This window comes from Equus caballus, chromosome 17 (genome assembly GCF_041296265.1).
Source record: "Equus caballus isolate H_3958 breed thoroughbred chromosome 17, TB-T2T, whole genome shotgun sequence".
In the NCBI taxonomy this organism is placed as follows: Eukaryota; Metazoa; Chordata; class Mammalia; order Perissodactyla; family Equidae; genus Equus; species Equus caballus.
The window spans coordinates 45,028,584-45,048,977 of NC_091700.1; the positions used below are offsets into that span (position 1 = coordinate 45,028,584).

The following is a 20,394-nucleotide window of genomic DNA, read 5'->3' on the forward strand; positions in this document are numbered from 1 at the left end:
TGAGCCTCAGGAAGAAGAAATCATTTGCCCCAAATCAAACAGTAAGTGTAGAATTTACCTTTAAACCTACTTTTGCCTCATTTCAACTCTTCAGTGCACTGAATTGCTTCTAAAAAATCTAGAAATTAGGAAGAGAGCCAATTTGAAGGGAGGACAGATTTAGTCATAGGCATTTGGCAGAGAAGCCAGTCTGAAATGCAGTCCAGACAAGAGGCTGGGCTGGAGGTCCAGTCTCACGGTCCTCACCTATAGCCGGTCTAAACGTGCCCCCTGCACCAGCCCAGGACAAGCATTGTCACAGCTGGCTGTGGCAGAGTTTAGTGGGCTCGCCTACAGACCACCGCGTGGATCATATGGAGAATTAACTCCTTGATAAGACAACCATTAGTGAGATACGCCAAATGCTTTACCACATCGCTTCAGAATGAGTAAGCATAGAACAGTTTAGTGGGACTAAATATTATGCAAATAAAAGGAACACACTCTTCACTAATAGAAAATGGTGAAGAAACGAATGAGAAAATTCCCTCATGCACGACTTTTCTTACTATTGTTCGCTTCAGCATATACTTTGAAGTCTGATTAATATCAGTGTTTGAAGGGAGGAATGAGAACATAACTATATTTTAACCAAACACTAATATATAGAAAATATTTTAATCCGTGGTGTATATTGTGATGGTCCCTGTGTCCTGGGGGAGGGGGAACTGCAGATTTGTGAGCAGATGCATATTCCTGGCCCATCCCTCCACTAGAAACACCATTACAAGCTCTTCCTTCAGTGAGTAAAAATGCTTTTTTCACAAAATGTTTCTGAGCACTGCTTTTCCAAGAACGGCTTATTACTGAAGCTAAAAGGGAAATCTAATTTCATTCACAGAGACAGACTTTGATGAATTATTTCCGGGGGCAAGCATATAAACCCTCTTGAAAAGAGCTAAAGGTCTGGCTTTTTCCTAAAGTTGTTCTTTGTTATTGTTTTCTTGCCGCATTTTCCTAATAACCCTTTGTATTCAAGCACTCTCTTAGTGGCTGATTTGTAGGTGCATTCTGATAAATCTCATCAGTGAAATGCCCTGGAATGGGAACAAAAAAAGATTTAAAGGCATAAATACCATATGCCAAAGAGAAAGGCAGCCAAAAAGAAAACACACCTCCATATTCACTTGCTTTTAAGGCCAAATACTATAAAGGGTAAAAATAAAATACTAGCAGGAATCTCGTAAACAGAATCATTAATTGTACTGTGCTAGAATTATCTAAGTGCAGCCTGTCAGCAGAGGCTATTTATTTGGAAAGAAGAAGTTAGAAAAAGTAGGGAGAAAAGAAAGAAAAGGAACTGGAGAGTGCAGGAGGATTGAGGAGAGAGGGCTTCTGAATTATTAATAGACCACATGACGTGTTCCTTCTGTTGACTTCATATACTCGCTGCCACCTGGAGACCAGTTTATTCTCTTTCACTTAGCTCCCACTGATATATTATTTTCATCTTAAAGAACAGGGCACCAGTGGCCTTAAAATGCTATAATGCATAAAACAAAATTGCAGCCTTGGGCTATGTTCCATTGTTCAGAGGCATCTCACCAGCTTTTTAAATTCAAAAATAATCATTCAGAACTATGGCAAGTATGAACCTTCTCCCTGTAAACAACAGTCGGGGACGACCTTGGGGAGCATGATCATATTCTTAGACGGGGAGCAATACAGGAAGTGTTGCCTGGACATTAAAAGCTCAGGATCTGGGAGCTGAGTCGCAACCTCAGATCTGTTAGTTGTTAGTCATGCAGCTTTGGACAAGTTACTTGTCCTCTTTGAGCCTCAGTTTACTTTTTGTGTGAAGTGACCTGTTATTTCACTGTGCTTGTATTTTTCTGTCTACTTTTGGTGCAAACCTTGTTTTTTATTCCAAATGATTATTGCTTAAATACTGTAACTGTATCACTTCAGAGATGCTGTCATAACAGACTTTTCGTTTTCGTCCCCTAGTGCCTCATTACATTCCATGTGAGGGGTAAACTTCCCCTGCCCTTGCATGAAAAGCTAGAAATTTCTGTGGCTTTTTAGTCCACTTTTAAGTCCTTGGGTCAAGTTCAAATGCAAACAACCTCAATTCAGAAACTAGAATATGGGATCCAACCAACGTATTATTCAAACATCACAATCTTTATTTATAGGAAAACAACCCCTCGCCCCTCTCCATACACACCCGAGTGTTTTTCTCATTCGTCCTTTTCTTGGGTTTTAACTTCTCAAAGGTTTTTGAGATCCCCTTGCTGGGGAATTCTCCAGACCAGGAAAGAGGTATCTCCTTCTAGGTGGTCACTTGTGACTCCATCCCTCACTCCTAGGAATCTTCCACTCACCTCTGGGTTCTTGCTGTTGAAATCTTTCCACTCCTGTAGGTGGCGCTATTGGATGGCATCTGAGTTATAACCATCTATAATAGGAAGTGCTTTTTCTTTTCATTTTAATTACTATCTAGCCAACTGGAGACCAGCCATATCCAGGTTTAGCTTTCTCAGGAGCAAGCCAAGCACCAGTCCTTGTGTCTTTAAACTTGAAGAAACATGTTTAGACTCTCCTATCATCCTTTGGAAGTCCTCCCTACTAGGTTGAGATGAAGGAAGTAACACCCCAAGACTTCATCCCCTTTGGGAGAGTGGGAACTGACAGACTTGCCACAACTTGCTCCAAAGAAATATCCTCACAAACCCCCTCCCTCTCTCCACTCTGATCACTTTTCATAGCCTTTCTCTGGCCAAGTAAGGGGGCCACCGAGTCATGAAACTGATTTTCAAAAACTGTAAATTCGACATGAGGTGATCTGACTGACCCTCATCCCATGACCTGATTCTCTTGTGATGGCACTTTGGTCAAACTCGAGATGTGAAGAGTCCAGCTCAGCACAATTTGAACTTGGACATATTAATATATTTTATGGCAAATTTTTACCCTCATAATTTTAGTCCTCCACATTTCCTAACTTATTTTTTTATATTTCCTTAAATTTTTTCTCCTTGAGAAAGAGGCCCATTTGGAGAACACATTTTTTACCTTTACCTTTTCTTTCTTTCTCCTTCTGTTGATTAACTTTGGTAACTTCCCCTCTTTTAATACATTAGAAAAATGTTACCAAGTGCCCTATCTTCTAGTCAGCACAGACTTCCTTTACGTGGAATTGAAGTTTAGCCTCTCTTTGAATAACTGGAGAGCTCATTGCTTTGTCAGGCAGCCCATTTCATTGTTGGCTTAACTTGTTAGGAAGTTCACTCTAAAATCTTGATGATTTAGTTATATAAATCCCCACTTCTTTATACTTCGCATCAAAAGAAAGCTTTGCGTTTGTCACTCTTGTGCTCAAATTCCCCAAATGGTGCCCGATCTCGTTGTGAATAAGGGCGACAGTCCTACCCAGCATTTAAGACCCTCAGTGATTAGGTCCTAGCAAGCCCTTTCATCCTGGTTTCATCTCCTCGTACATCCCAACATAAGCCCCATCTTCTTGCCCACCTCGATCACTTGCCATTCCTTGAGCTCTGATTTTGGTTTTCCATTTCTGCACTAACACCAGTGCCATTTCATCTCCAATTCATTTATCAAAATTCTACTTATCTTAGTCTTATGCCACTCATTTCCCTTTCACCTATCAAATCCTACAGATCTCAGAAGTCCAGCTCAGAATGCCTCCGTTCTGTGACTACCCCGACCAAAAATAACTTCTGACTTTGTATTCTTGCTGCAGAGCATACCACTCATACAACACTTTTCATGTTTTATCTCACACAGTAGGCATTTGTATCTGTTGTGGATTAATCTCCCCAGGAAGCAGACTCTGAGATAAAGATGTACATGCAGGAAGTATACTGGAAAGTGGTCTCAGGATCGACATTTGTGGAAGAATGAGGGAAGGAGAATTGGGCAGAGGAGGAATTGAATTGTGATGCTGTCCCAACAAAGGCCTTAGCTGTGCCTGCAGGGAGCCCTGAAGCTGGATTGTCCTTGCAGAGTTGTTCCAAATTGGAGCAAGGGAGTATGCTCTTATAACTCTTATTTATAGTCATTGGATATGGACTGTACCTGGGAGGGGCCATGATCTTGGCAAAATGGCCTTCTCTTATTTATAGTCATTGGATAGGGACTGTACCTGGGAGGGGCCATGATCTTGGCAAAATGGCCTTCTCCAGTCAAGGGAAGTCCTGAAAATGGACTCTGCTGGGAGCTTCCAACCCTCCCAGGAGCTGGGGAAACGAGAGTTCATTCCTGGATGGGGATCTGGGCAGCACGACACAGCATCTACTATAGTCCACCCTGTGCCACTCAGATTGATATGCTTCATAAAATAAGCTTTGGGAGCAGCTGCTCTGGGACTTGCTTGGTCTATTTTCCTGGAGGAAACATACAAAAGGAACATTACTGGGATTCACTAGAGCCCACACTGTTAGAGCTTGTCTTGAGATCGTAACTAATGCTCATCATTCCCCTTTGCTACCATCCATTCTGTTTTCCCCTCACCAGCACCCATCCTGGTCTAGGTGGCTTACCTGGTGAGATGACCAAGAGCCTCAACCCTCAAGGATTTGAGGCCCCAATCACCGTGTCCTCTTGGGCCATGGCTGCTGCACTTGTTCATATACATCAAAGTTGGACAAGGGAGTATCACAGGATGCCTAAGTTTATCACTTGCATGCCAAACATGGTCTTCCCTGCCACCTTCACTGTGTGAGTGCAGCCCTCAATATCCTCCAGATGATCAAGGTCAATTACCCCTTCCAGCCTAACTCCTCTCCTTCCTGATGATCTCTTGGCACGAGGAGACTGAAATGACTGGGCAACAGCTTTCAGTTTAATAGGACTCTTGATATGCCTCTTGTGGAAGCATTTCTCCTTTGGGAACCAAAACTTTTAAGCTTAGAGAGCCTGTATTCATAGAATTGAAAGTACAAATTCCCCAAGTGCATCACTCAGAATAGTGGTAAATGGTGCCACTCCAACTTGGTTCCTGTCTTGTAACTGAGTCTTCTACCTAGAAAGGACATAGCACCATGTAATGATCACTGATTTAAAGTGTACACTGTATCCTGGAGGATGTTGCCCCTTTTCAAACTAGTATATCAGCTGATCCTTCAACAACCCACACTAACTGCTTTATCTGGCTAGCAGCTCTGGGTAGTGTGATTTGTGGATCCTATGGTTATGTGCCCATCTCTTCACCTCCTTGTTGGAAAGTTGATCCCTTGATCTGATACAATGTTATGCGAGATCCTGTGTCAGTATCTTAAACACTATGTAAGACCAGTATGGTGATGCTGGCTGAGGCCTTGCAGGCAGGAGAAGCAGACCCAGATCCAGAATGGAAGGGGACTGATGTAGTCAATTTGTCACCAAGTGGTTGCTTGGTCTCCTTGAGGGATGATGCTGATGGAAGGACTAAGTTTTGGTCTCTGTTGCTGGCGTGTTGGACATTTGACAGCAGCAGTAGCTCAATCTTGGTGAGTAGAGCTTATGTTGTTGGACCATGAAGAGCTTCATCCCAACCATCATGGCAATTCTGTTCATGTGCCCTTTGTGCGAGCACTGGGCTGGCATTTACAGGGGCTAGCTGACATCAACCGGCCAAGTCATTTGGTTTACATATTTATTTAGTGCCTATTCTGTTGTGGGTGTTCCCTGGGAGGCATTACCATGTTATACAAAGGTCTTCACACTTCCTCCCTCTCACATAGTTCCATTCACATTCCTTTTCCTCAAAACTCTTTGTCCCCAGTCTGCCAATATTTCTCCTTCCAGTTTCTTGACCAACTAGTGAAGTCATTTTCCACTACCTGTGAATCCATACATATTCTAACCTTGTACAACTTCTTTTTCCACACATATGTATTATGAGATGCACCACCTGAAGCTCTGCTTACTTGAGAACATTTCCCTCACTGCTGTCTTTCAGAGCCACTCCTGAGTGAGTCTATAGTGAAGCCCCCTCCATTTTTTACTCACATCTACACATACAAAGCTGCCCACCCGTGTATTAAGCTTCCTCTTTTCCTCCTGGGGTTAGTTTTGATCCTCTGAGAAGCAGACACCAAGATGGGATTATACGTGCAAGAGATGTGTTGAGAAAAATGCTCAAGAGGAAGAAATGGGGAATAGGCAAGAGTTGGCTGGGAGAGCCATGAGACTGCAATACAGGGTTAACCCCTGTGGAGGCGAGAGGGAAGGGAGGAAGGCGGGGTAGGGAAGGTCTTAGACTGTAATGCACTTCTCAGAAAGTTTTTGCAAAGCTGAAAGACAGTCCTTGGGCAACGTCCTCCATCAGAAGAGTCCTCCATCTTCCAGGAATGAGCCTGCCTTAGTATCCCCACTGTGCTCAGCTACTAGCTTGGAGCAGCCAATGGGAAATATGGCCTTAGTATTAACACAGGGACAGATTTCAAGCATAGCAGCTGGGGCCTTCCATCAATTACACATCTTGCAGTTGGATATCTGAGAGGTACATTCTCATGGCTACCACACTCCTTCATTAGCTGATCATAAGAGACCTCTACTTGTGACATGTGCTGACATGAGTTGAGAGAGAAGCACTGGTACAACAGTAGGGGATGACACATGGGTCTGGACTGCTTATGCACCTCAATTGTGTCCCCTGGCCCTGCTTGTGCTTGATCCCAGAGGTGCTACCTCCATCTTATGATGGATTGATGGTGGGCCCACCCAATCTCATAACATGGTGAGTGTATGAGTTTCTTATTGCTGCTGTAAGAAGTCACCACAAATTGGTGGCTTAAAACAACACAAATTCATTATCTTACGTTTCTGTAGTTTGGAAATTAATAATGGGTCTCACTGGGCCGAAATCAAGGTGTTGGTCAAGGCTATGTTCCTTCGTGGGGGATCTAGGACAGAATCCATTTCCTTATTTTTTCCAGCTTCTAGAGGTTACCTTCATTCTTTGGCTTGTGGCCTCTTGCTCCATCTTCAAAGCCAGCAAAGGCAGGTCAAGTCCTTTTTGCATTGATTCACACTGACCTCTTCTTAGGTCAAATCTCCCTCTGCCTCATTCTTTTCCACTTTTATGGGTCTTTGTAAAAACATTGGGGCCACCTAGGTAATGCAACATAACCTTCCCACCTCAAATCTTTAACTTAACCGTATTTGCAAAGTCACTTTTACCACATAAGGTAACAGATTCACAGGTTCTAGGGATTAGCATACAGACATTATTCTGCCCACCACAGTGAGTATGACAGAACCCAGCTCCTGAGGGATCAGACTGGCTCCATGACCACTTATTGTCGCATAGTCAGGCATCCCATCTCTACCAGGGCCCAGTAGCTACCAGGAACAATTTTTTGAAAGGTTCATAATTGTCCCCTGCAGATGTCATGGTATTGCTCTAGGTGTCTACACTGTGATTCTTCCATTGGGACTTTCCAAAGGCTCCAAATGGCATCTTTTCCCACCACAGATGCTTCTAAGCCCATACGGTCTGCCAGGCCATATGGCCCAAGTGGCAGAGCTTCTTGCACCACAGCCTGAACCGTTTTGCACTGGGCGTCTCACAAAAATGGTGGTCTTTCACGTCATCCAATATATAAGTTGAAGCAGTATCTCCAAGTGACGCATATCCAGAACCCAAGAGACCTACCAGGAACTGTGCTTCCTTCTTTGGTGCGGGAGGTATAAGATGTAGTCATTTGTTCTTTAATTTTGAGGGGATTCCCCAGCCTATCCCAGACCACTGGACGCTTAAAGTTTCCCTAACGTGGCAAGTCCTTGAATCTTTATAGTATTTATCTCCTACCCTTGGGAGCACATATGTCCTATCAAGACCTCCAATGTTCTTGCCACTTCTTGCTCATCTGATCCAAGATTCACAAGACGTCATTGATATAGTGGACTGAGATATCCAGACAGGCTAGTTCCCTTTAGACTATATTGCGACAGAGAGTAGGAAAGTTAATTTAAGTTGAAGCAAGGCTGTAGATAGATACTGGTATCTGTTCCAGGTGGATGTAAACTGCTTCTGATGCTTTTTTCTGATAGGGATGGCCACCTCAATAGCTGAATACCACATACCTGAGTCTCTGCCCAGCAAAGATGCCACCCTGACCACAGTGGCTGCAACTGGGACTCCTACTTGGTTGAGTTTGATCATCCACTGTCATCCTCTAGGATCCATCTGGTTTTTGTGGAAGCCAGACTAGTGAATTAAAACTGGATTTGATGGGAACCACCTTCCCTGCATCTTTAGATCTTTAAAGGTGGTATGAATAGCTGCCATTTCCACTCTAGGCTGCTTTTTTTTTTTTTTTTCAATTTTGGTATCTTGGCTGGGGAGTGGAAAGTTTCACCTTTTGGTTTTTCCCACTATTGTAGCTCTTACTTTACAGGCAAGTAACAAATGTGGGGGTTCTGCTGACTGCCAAGTATGTCCATTTCAATTATACATTTGGAGACCAGGGAAATGATGATGGAAAGATCCATGGACCTAGTGCACCCACTATGAGAAAGACCTAGGCTAGACTCCAGATCTCCAGGTTTCAATGTCAGCTTGGAACTTGCATCCAAAAGAACTCAAAATGCTTGAGTATTCCCCTTTCCCCAGTGCGCAGAGTACCTGAGTTAATTACCACATGTCCCTTTGGGAGAAGACCAAGGAAGTCATGATCATATACTCTTTCTATACTGCTATATGGCTTTTCCTTGTGGGGACCTAACTCCACCTTTCGGCAAGAGATTTGGGGTCTAAGAATTGGCTCAGGTCTGGAAACTGGGCAATGGATTGTCACTTTTGATTGGAATAGCTGTCCTCAGCCCCTCTAATTATCCATCCTTGATTTATTTTGGTTGAAAAGATGGAGCAATACCTTTGTTGGCTGCCCATCTATCTTGCCCATAATGACTCTGTTCTCTTAACTAACTCTATAGCTTTCTGAGGGTCATGTCCCTCTGGCTGCCACACTGACCTTGCTGCTCATTACAATAATTGTGCCCAACTTGTTACTGGTGGTTAAGCACTGCCACCAGGCTTCTATTAGATAGTGATCTCAGCGCCCCCATTGCTATTTGGCAGCTCAGTTCTATATTGTCATCTACTATTAGCCCTTAAGATCTATCCCCACTTCCTCTCCTGGTCTCCAAACCAATAGTGGGGGTTAAGTCATGACATAATCTGGCTGTGGAAGTGCCGAAGATATTAATAAAAGGAAGGAACTATTTCCCTAAGGAGGTGCACTCACCAGAATACAGGATTTGATGTTCTAGTTAGATCCTCAGGAGGTGGTGCTAATTGCTTCTAGGATGATTTTTGGGAACTTGGAGAAAACAATGGCCTACACTAAGTGAACTGGAAATATTAGAACTATTGTGGCAGACGGTGAAAAAAGGAATAAAAAAATTCCTAGAACAGGACTTGCTAGAATGAAAATGCTATGAAAGGCTAGAAAATGGGTGGCTATGTTCCACTGTTGGCCTCAAAGGACATTTGAAAACAATGAGGACTGTGCTGGTGAGTGTCACCAGCATTACAGAGAAGCTTGGGGGTGGCTTTTTCACACTCAGAGTAGCTTTTTTAAATAAATTTTTCCATGATTAAATAAAATAAGAGTTCTTTTTCGTTAAAAAATGTAGAAAAGCATAAAATTTGAGAGAAAAACACTGAAATTGCATCACCCTGAGGAAACATCAGTAACGTTTTTGGGATCATTCTTTCATGCGTTTCTCTATATATTTATATATACCTGGGTGTGATTTTACATTAGTTGAATACCATATCTCCTATCAGAATTATAGAGACTTTTCTTTTAAAAACAGTCTTATTTGCTCCCCCCTTCCTTCACCTACCCAATCCTTCCCACCTCCCCGCCTATTCCCTGTTCACCAAATGAATGTCAATAATGTGTTGTTTATTTATTCATAACTTTCCCCTGTTTTTGACACATATAATTCCCCTTTTTCTTTCTAATTTATTTTTTTTATAAAAATGGGATAATATTTCATAGAATTTTCCACTTGCTTCTTGCTTCTTTCCCTAAATCCATCGCGTAAATCTCCCCCAAGTTAACTATTATAATTCTAACTCATTCTTTATAATGGCTACAAGACATCCTAGAATGTGGAGACACCAACAACATTCAACAATTCTGTTACTGATAAGCATTCATATGGTTTCCAGTTATTGTTACTATGAAAAATCCTGCAATACAGAGCCTTGAACATATATCCTTAAGCACTGGTTGAATAGTTTATTCTAAAACTGTACCAGAGATTGACATAAAATGTCCTAGTCTCTTGTTTCTGCGAGCCACTCTGTCCCTCTTTTGATAATCAAGTCTCCATAGGCGTATTTTCAGAAGTTAGAATCTTTTAATCAGGCCTTCCAAAATAAAGCCATCCTCCACCCTGCTATCAAAGTTATTCTTATAAATTACAAGTCCAGTGATGTCACTTTTCTAGCTCCTAATTGCCTACAAGATAAAGGCCAAATTTCTCAGCATGCATTCAAAACCTTCTCTGGGGGAAGACTAACATGCGTGTCCAAACTCATTTCTGTTTAGCTACCGTTCTTCTCTTGCTCTAACCACCTGTATCCTACACTTGGCAACAGTGAGCAGCTTGCCCTTTCCCCAACCACAGTCTTTTGTCTCCCACCGTGTGCTTTTACACATTTTTAATTACCCAGTGATCTCTTCCCTGAAGCCTCTGCTAATAATGACAAGAGAAGTTATCATAATGTCTTTTGTGCTTCCAAAACTCTTGCTGGATGTTTTTTTGTTTCAATTAAAATTTTTATTTGGAATATTTTTATATTTACAGAAAAGTTGCAAAGATATTACAGAGAGTTCTTGTATACTCTTCACTGAGTTTCCCCTAATGTTACCATCCAATATCACCATGGCATATTAGAACTAAGAAACCAACATTGGCACATTCCAGAATTTGACTAAAATCCAAACTTGATTTGGATTTCCACTTTTTCAGTTTTTCCACTAATGTTCTTTTTCTCTTCCAGGATACAATGTTATACTTAGTCATCATGTGGCTGATGTTCAATTTTTTAAGTGCATTACATACATATATATATATATATATACATATTCCATGTATACTTATATGTACATATACATATATACACATTCCAGTTTTTTGGTTGTTTTGGTCAGGAGCATAAACTTGGTCCCTGTTTCTCCATCTTGGCTGGAAGTAAAGTCTAAGTTTAGTTTTACATAAAGCAAGAGCAAGGCATTTTCTTTTTGATTTAAAAAAAATATTTATCCTCATATTTCAAGGGAAATAATTTGTTCAAAAATAAAACAAAAATCTCTTTAAGTCAAAAAATGGATTCCCCTCTGGCAAAAGTCACTGCAGGGGAGGAAGAAATTTTCCTCTATCCTTTAGGTTCTTCTGGCTGGTCTAAAAATTAAACTGACATGAGACAGATTAATAGGAGAAAATCAAATTTAATTAATTTTGTACGTTCGGGAACCCCACAAACAAGAAAAGTTCAGAGATAGCAAGGTAAAGTGAGGTATTTATGTCATCTTGAGCCAAGAAATGGGATCAGGGCTTGAGGCTTCGGAGGGGAGGAGGGTAATTCACAGAATGATAAGAGGAGCAGATGTTCAGTAATTAGAAGCCTGCCCTATCATACAGATAGGTCATAAAAAGGCTATTTCTGGTAATTACTCCCTTTATAGGCAAGGCCCTTAGTTTAAATTCCTCAAGGGAAACGTGAAAGTTTCTCTGGGGCCCACAGTGTTTCCATTGCCTTCAGCCCAAAATACTCCACATGCCAAAGTAGCACATCTTGGGCCAGCTTACCCTGAACCCCATCATCACCAACATAGCTTAATTGTAATTTAAATAAAATAGTCTTGTGCAGGTACACAGAGGCCTACTGGAAAGCTGATAAAGCCATTGGTGTTAACAGATTCCACATATACCTGCAAGCCGTCACATCACTGGTTCCTTTCTCTTTTTATCCAAATCTCCCTCGTCTGCAAAAATGGATGGAGAGCTGCAAGTATGAGAAAATTTACTAAGAAATTCTTTCCTATCTGATTAAGTGGACTGTGAAAATAAAGTCGACCCATGTTGATTCACACTAGTCTATTGCCTTGGATTTCCAAGAATCACTAAGCACGGCTCATAGCCCTAACAAGCATTGCAAGAGAGGAAAATATGATAAAGCAAAGGTGAGAAAACAAACTAAGCCAAGCGTCAACTTAAAAAAAAATCTATTAATGGGGCTGGCCCCGTGGCCGAGTGGTTAAGTTCGCGCGCTCCGCTGCAGGCGGCCCAGTGTTTCGTCGGTTCGAATCCTGGGCGCGGACATGGCACTGCTCGTCAGACCACGCTGAGGCAGCGTCCCACATGCCACAACTAGAGGAACCCACAACGAAGAATACACAACTATGTACCGGGGGGCTTTGGGGAGAAAAAGGAAAAAATAAAATCCTTAAAAAAAAAAATCTATTAATGTTTTCTGCCACATTAAGAGGTTAAAGCAGAAAGCACTTATGCTCATCTCATAAAAACATATGATAAAAATCCACACCTATTCATGATAAAAATCATAGCAGAGATTAGAAGGAAACTTCTTTCACCGGATAAAAGGCACCTACCAAAACGTGACAACAAGCATTCTAATGGGGAATCATTGGAATGTTTGCCTTAAAAATTCTGAATCATGCATTTTATTTCCACTTCTATTCAACACTGTAATGCAGGTCCTAGTCAATAAAGTAAGACATGAAAAAAAAACCTCTATAAGCATTGAAATGAAAGAAGCAGAACTTAGTATGTGCAGTTGTCATGATTGCTTGCAAAGAAAAAGTCCCAAAATATCTACATTAAAATGATCAAAATTACCAAGAGTGTTGGACAGAAAATCAATATCTAAAAATCAACTTCATTACTACACCTTGGCAAGAAAGAACTAAGAGATGGAGTATTAAAAGTTACCGTTTACAAAAGAAAAAGCAAATTTGCTAGAATAAATATAATAAAAAATGTGCAACATGTTATGGATAAAATTATTAAACTTTTTTGAAAGATATTAAAGAAGGCCTAAACCAATAGGCAAACCTACTGTGTTTACTGATAAAGAGACTCAGAATCATAAGGATGTCAGCTTTCCCCAAATTATTGATCTATAGATTCAATATAATTCTAATCAAAACCCCAACTTTTTTCATGGAACATGACGAACCAACTTTTTAAATTTATGTGGAAAAGCAAAGAGTCAAACCAAGAGGACCTTAAAAAAGAACTAGGCAAAGAAGAGGGGAAGCAGGAGTTTGTCCTATATGATGTTAGAAGCTACAGTCACAAAGATGAATGGTATTGGCGCAAGAACAGGCAAGTGAAACAATGGAACGTAATCAAGAGCGAGAAATAGACCGCTCTGTGTGAGTGAGGGTAATCCTTGGTTATGCTGTAATGACTAATGCACCCTGAAATAGCTTTGCTTGCCACAACAAAGGTTTATTTCTCACCCATATCACCAATTGATGAAGGTCACAGGGCTCTCACTGGTGCTCTCCTGCAACTTAGAGATCTGGGCCGCTTCCATTTTGCAGCTTCACATCTTGGGTTCTTTGCGTCCAGCCACAGCATGAGAGAGAACATAAGCACGTGAAGACTCCTGTCTACTCTTGACCGCAGCGCACCACTCCTGCTCACATTCTCATTGTCAGAACTCAGGCACATGGTCTCAACACAAGCTCTAGGAAGGCTGGCAAATGTAGTTATTCTGTGTGCCCAGGAAGAGGAAATGGTCTGCTGAACCAGGATAGGCTCTGCCAAAGAGGGTGAAAACTTATACATGACAGAATTGGCATAGCAGATCCCCAGGGAAAGTACTAACGATTAATAAATGATGCTAAGAAGAAAAAAGGAAACTCAATTCCTTTACACTGCACACAAATAATTCATTTTCAAATGGATTAAAAACTTAAATGAGAAAAACAAAAAGAAATATAGGAGAATATCATTATGACCCAGGTTTGGGAAAGAGTCCTTAACACACAAAAAAGGACAAACCTAGAAGGAAATGATAGATAAAATACATCATAAAGAAAGAGAAAATACAAACGAACTGGTGGAAGATATTTTCAATACGTATAACTGACAAAGGATTAGTATCTAGATTATAGAAAGAAATCATACTAGTTGATTGTCCCAAAAATAATTGAATGTAATTAACTACTTCATTAGTAAGTCAGAAAATAAAATTAAAATCACAAGAAGATTCCATTTCACAATCATTAGATTGCAAAGTTAAAAAGTCAGACAGCATCAAGTGTTAGCAAGGAGAAGCTATAGGAAATCTTTTCCACTTCTGGTGAAAATATAACTTGATACAAAAGTTTGAGAAATAATTTGACATTATCCTATGAAATTAAAACTGTGCATACCCCCAAGAAGCAGCAGTTCCACTTGTAGACATCTTGCACATCTGAACTATCACTAGATACTTCCACACAGACAATAAATGTGAAAATGCAATGTTGAGTGAAAAAACAAGATATAGGAGAATAAATATCATATACCTTTTTTTTGGTGAGGAAGATTGGCCCTGAGCTAACATCTGATTGGCCTTGAGTTAACATCTGTTGCCAATCTCCCTCTTTTTGCTTCAGGAGGATTGTCTCTGAGCTGACATCTGTGCCAGTCTTTCTCTATTTTGTACGTGGGATGCTGCCACAGCATGGCTCGATGAGCACTCTGTAGGTCCGTGCCCAGGATCCGAACTGGCAAACCCCGGGCTGCTAAAGCAGAGTGCACAAACCTAACCACTATACCACTGTGTTGGCCCCTTGTATACTATTTTTATAGAGTTAAATCAAGCAAATCTAAAAATATTTTGTGTCCACAAGTAGAAGCATTCATACATGTGTTTAAGAATCCATACTCTAAAGAAAAGCAAGGGAATGAACAAAAGTGGAAAGTTATGGTAGTGGATACCTTTGGAGATGTGATGGGGGTTGGGGGGGAACAGAGTAGGGAGGAGCCCACAAGGAGCTTCAAGGACACTAGTACAGTTGGATTTCTTAAGTGGGATAATGGGTTCCCAGGCATTCATTTTATTATGTAACAAGCTAGTGTTTGCATAAATATTTCCTTATCCATCAAATATTTAATTTTTAAAATTAACACACGTACACACACGCACGGGAGAAGAAAGAAGTAAGTATTCTGCAAACTGACTCGCATTCAAGAGAACTGTTGATTTTACAATTGCTTAGGAGCAAGAAAGAATAAGGAGTCTATGTTCTCTTTTTAACACTTAATCTGTAGCAATAGCCTCTTTCCTTTTCACATTTTGTTTCCTTTTTACAATTATGTAGAAGCCCCTCCCAGTATAATTTATCTCATTTTCACTTTTTATTTAACATCAAAATCCTGTTTCTTCCTTTCCCAGTGGCCAGGTTTTATCTGCTCTTCCTAGAACCTCTCAGCAAGCTCAAATCCTGCAGAATCTTACTACAACATACCAGGTAATTTCTTCCTCATTTATCTTTCTATTGGTTTCATTTTGTGTAAGTATTGTGTGGCTTCTTCTCTCTTACAAGTTGTCTGACTTATATAACTGGTATAAACCTCTCTTTTTATAGCCTTCTCCCTCTTTCTATCATCACAAGATTTTGCTGGTTCCCAAATTCAAACCTGCTTCATTTGCTCCATTGGCTTTTCAGCCAATTGCATAATATACCTTGGGACTGAAAGTGTGTACTTATAAAAATGCTATGATAACAGAAATCCAATAGAATTTTGCTCATAAAACAATGTTTCTTAATCAAAGAATAAGCATCAAAAACACAAGGGAAAATTTATTAAAATTTTCATGCCTGGGACCCATCTCCCCAGCATGTAGAAAACTGACAAGAGTTACAAAAGGTCGTGGTAGGAAATTGAGGGCTCCGTGTTTGTTGGCTAGGGTTTTCCAAGAAGCAGACATCAAAACCAGGTTAAAGATGCAAGGGAGAGATTTATTAGAAGGAGTGCTTGTAAAGAATGAAGAGGAGGGAGCTGGAAACGGTAGGGAGCACTTTCAGACCATGATGCAGCTCTGACACCTGTGGAGAAAGGAACATTGTGCATAGAGAATCTGAGACTGCAGGGCAGTTCCAATGAAGGTTTGGCTAGACCAGTGGTGAGTCCTTAAGCCAAAGTCGCCTGTAAGAGGAAGCCCATATCTGTCAGGAACGGGTCTGCAATAATATGTGCACAGTGCTCAATTGTTGGCAGGCTGCAGCCCTGGGGCAGCACGGATTCAGCCTCTGGCGGATCAAGAGGGGCAGCAACTGAGAAGGTCAGTCAACCATGCCCCTCCCAACAGAAAAGCTGAGGGTGCCTTTTCATGGCCACCACACCATGGGCACAGGTAATACCAGCAGAGGAAGCATCAGAGATTTCAAGTTTAGCTCTTGTTCTGTCACTTCTTACGTATGTGATTTTAGACAAGTTAGCTATGGGCCTTAATTTCTTCATCCAAACAATGAAAATAATAACATCTGCCTAATCTACATCAAAGTGTAATTGTAATGATCAAAGGAAATGTGTGAAAGTGCATTGAAAAAGTGAAGTAAAATATTTAAAAAAGTAAATATTATTGGAAGGCATTACCCAATGTTCATAATCAGGTTAAAGAAAAGAAACACCAACATGATAATAATATGAAGGACACAGAATTTTTATTAAAGAAAATCAGCATTTAACCAACTTTCCTTCTAGACGAAATTTCGTTTCTCTTTTATACATCTGACATACACATCCCGTTTTACAAGTGGGTCATCGATATAGCCATTCACTCATTCATTCTCGTCTCACCAAATATTTATGGAGTACCTCGTATGTTCCAGCTCCTCTTTAGCAACTGGGGCTTCAGAGAAGAAGAAAACAAGCTCCTTGCAAAATATATGTTTATACTGCCATGTGTGTGAGGGGGGACCAGTGGCCAGGAAGTGCCTTTTTCATTTCCCCTACAGACACACTTTTCTGACTTTAGCTCCAGATGAGAATGATAGGAACAACTGTTTTTGTTTTATCCATTTTTCCTCTTGAAACTGCAGATTGTTCTTTGGCAGCCAGTAACAGCCGAATTCATTGTGAAGACAAAACAAGTCCATTTCTTTGTGAATGCATCTGATGTAAGCAATGTGAAAGCCCATTTAAATGAGAGCGGAGTTCCATTCAGGTAGGCATTATTCAATACTTACTGAGTCTATCATAAGCACGTAGGATGCATTTTGCTAGCGGATAGTATAATTGCTTCCTGGAAAAATAAATGCTTACATTAAACATGGCAACCTGGAAATCTCTGAAATGGACTGGTGATGCAGCCCAAGAGGCTAGCTCTGTGACCTTGGACAAGTGGTTTAACCTCTCATGACCTCAGTTCCTTATCTGAAAATGACCCTTAGGCTCAATGATCTGTGGAGCCTCTTATAGTTCCTCCTAATTCCTCCTTTCTTACAGTTTCTCTACTCTGTGTCCAGACTAGGGGAACAAAATTTTCATTCACCATACTAGGCTTTGTGGTATCTCTTGAAAAAGCAGCTGCTGAAGGGGATTTTGCTTCCATTACAAGGTCAGGGAACATTCCTGAATGTCTGACCCTAAAGTAAAAATTGTATCAGGGACGATTTCTGTTCAGAGTCCACGGCCACTTCCTTTGAATTGTCCTGTTCAACATATCCTTTCCGTATCCATTGCCCAAGCGCTAGTCTTCCTCCTGCTGCCCTAGCACTTCCTGGAGGCCGTGCTCGCTTCTGTGTATCAATGGGCAACCTTTGGATAATACACTATGACAATTATTAATAATATGTTATAGGTGTTCGCTGCCTTCCGGGAACTGTGCTCAGCCTTTCTATACATTGCTTCATTTAATCCTTATTTAACCCTGTGAGGAAAATACTATCCTCATTATGCAGATGAAAAAATTTTTCATACTCAAAACAAAGGAATGTCTCAAGCTCAACCAGCTGGAATGTGGCAGAGATAGGAGTTGAACTCAGACTTTTCCGATATCAAAAACTTGGTTTTTATCCATTGGCCTAAAAAGTAGTAAGATGATATAAAAATGATAGCTAACTTTCAAATTGTTCATCCAAGGTGATAGAATAGATTAATTTAGTTAAAATGTTTGCCGAGTTAACAGAATGGCACTTCTCAAGAGATATTAAACAAGATGCCTTTCCCATAACTTCCATTTTCCTGTCCTTCTATTTCTCTAGAGATTTGATAATCTTTTTCTATGCAGAACATCTGGTATAGGTCAACAGTTGTCACAATAAAAAACAAAAAGAAAAGGCTTTCTGCTTCTTCTTGGTCCTTAACTGAAAATAGAATAATGCAATGTTACTCTGGATTGGAGAAAGTTGTCTATTAACCTAAATGTTCACATAAAAGACACTAATGAATCACAATCGAGAAATGATGATGGAGAAAGGGTGAGGTTTTGGAGGCTATGAAAACCTACCACATAGAAGCGACTTTCTCTCCAGCGCCCGTGTAAGCTCCACCCAAAGGAAGATTTGTGAATTTCAGCTTCCTGCAATGTTAAGGGGTGTTGTTTTCACCTTGATGAACTTTTGCTTGTTAGATTTCTTAGTGATTTTTCCCCATGCTCACCTGCTGTGCCCGCAATGAGCCAAGGGGTAAAATCAGAGCCCTGTTTGAAAACCAGCTCGCCCTCTGTTTCATCTTCCAGGGTCTTGATGGGAGACGTGGAAGAGCTTATCCGACAGCAGACTTCTGACGACCTGCTCAGCCCCCGGGCCTCCTCCTCATACTACGAACACTATCACTCGCTAAATGAAGTAAGCCGTCACATTTCTCTCCAAGATTACTGTTTCCATTTAACCAGCGTTGCCATTTCAACCATGGGAAATTATTAAAGAATCGTATTTGGTGGGAGAGGGTAAAAAAATCACAATTAGGTGATCATACAGTGGTAATTCACCCTTTTGTCGACATCTTCCCTGGCAAGATTGTGTCATATCTGGCAAACTGCCACTGAGCAGACTGTTTGTCCGTAGCTAAGAGTATCTCTAACTACGAGGAGTAATCCTGCATGCTAAGGAACAGCAGGAAATAAAAAATAGGACCTTTTTATTGAAACTCCCACAAAAAAATTGACAGTCCAATTATTCATGTCTCTTTGGACCATTACCCTGATTGTATCCTTGCTGAATAATTGCCACATTATCTCAGTGAATTAAGGAATTTATTCACTTACAGTTAGCATACTATAAATAAGTGTATTCTAGTCCCCTTAGGAGGAACTTATTTAAACTCGTAATAATAATGACGATAATAACACCTATGTTTTAATCTTTAAGATTTTTTCCAATTTTTCCCAGTACTGATTTTTTTCCTATCAGTACTTACAAGTTCCAATTTTTCTGGAGGGAAACTGAGCAAGACGTCGATGTTCAGTTGACCTCAGTAAGCTTTGACAGAATACACTAAGAGCCATTTCCCCATATTTGTTAGTTGAAAGGGTAAACACCTTGAAGGACATTCTTTTTTATATAGAATACTCCAGGTAATAAAAATCCCTTGATACCTTTTGTTCCTTCATAGGAGTATGCTGCTTTATTGCTTAATCTAAGTATTTTTATCATCTTTGACTAGGTGCCCAGAAACTGTTAAGGACCACATTCATGTTTTTAAGACATCCAAGACTTAAGTAATAGGAATCAATTTTCTATTTAATCTTCAAAAGCATCTGTTCCTTTCCAGTTAGTTAAACCAGAACTCAGTCTGCTTTTAGGATCCATGTGGCTGGCTGACTGATGGGGATCTTCAAATTGCATCCTCTTCCTTTATCTCTCCTCCCTTGCCTCTGTCTAGTCCACCCAGACCACCTCCCTCCAGCGTCCATCATGAGCCCTGTGTAAGCAAACTTGATGCTCAGAGTTGAGAGGCCAGGTAGGCATGATTTGCAAAATGGAGAACATAAATATGTCATTACTGTGTTGAGTTCCGTGGGAAGAGGAGAATGCCTTAAACAGAAGTATTTTTAAATATATTTTAATTATTTCCTTCAAAAAGGTTATTTTTTCTTACTCTATCCCTGGGAAAGAGTTGAGAAGGCACGGGAGGAATAAAAGTACCTGACTGTATTAGTTTGCCATACGCTGTATTAGTCTGCCATAACAAAGTACCACTGAGTGGGTAGCTTAAACAATAGAAATTTATTCTCTCACGGTTCTGGAGGGTGACAGTCCACAATCAAGGTGTCAGCAGAGTTGGTTTCTCCTGAGGCATCGCTCCTTGACTTGCAGATGGCTGTCTGCTCGCTGTGCCTTCACATGGCCTGTTCTCCATGTGTACACATCCCTGGTGTCTCTCTGTATGTCCTAATCTCTACTTCTTATAAGGACTCCAGTC

The 20,394-nt window shown here is 40.7% G+C and overlaps 1 protein-coding gene across 1 annotated transcript in view; it reads left to right on the forward strand.

Annotated features, from left to right (window-relative positions):
• The window catches only part of CPB2 (carboxypeptidase B2), a 51,515-nt gene that overhangs the window by 2,415 nt on the left and 28,706 nt on the right, over positions 1 to 20,394 (forward strand). Inside the window, exons 2-4 of the mRNA XM_005601367.4 lie at positions 15,419 to 15,494; positions 17,070 to 17,194; positions 18,710 to 18,818. Of these exons, the coding sequence (XP_005601424.1) occupies positions 15,419 to 15,494; positions 17,070 to 17,194; positions 18,710 to 18,818 (310 nt within the window). The remainder of the gene's footprint in view (positions 1 to 15,418; positions 15,495 to 17,069; positions 17,195 to 18,709; positions 18,819 to 20,394) is intronic.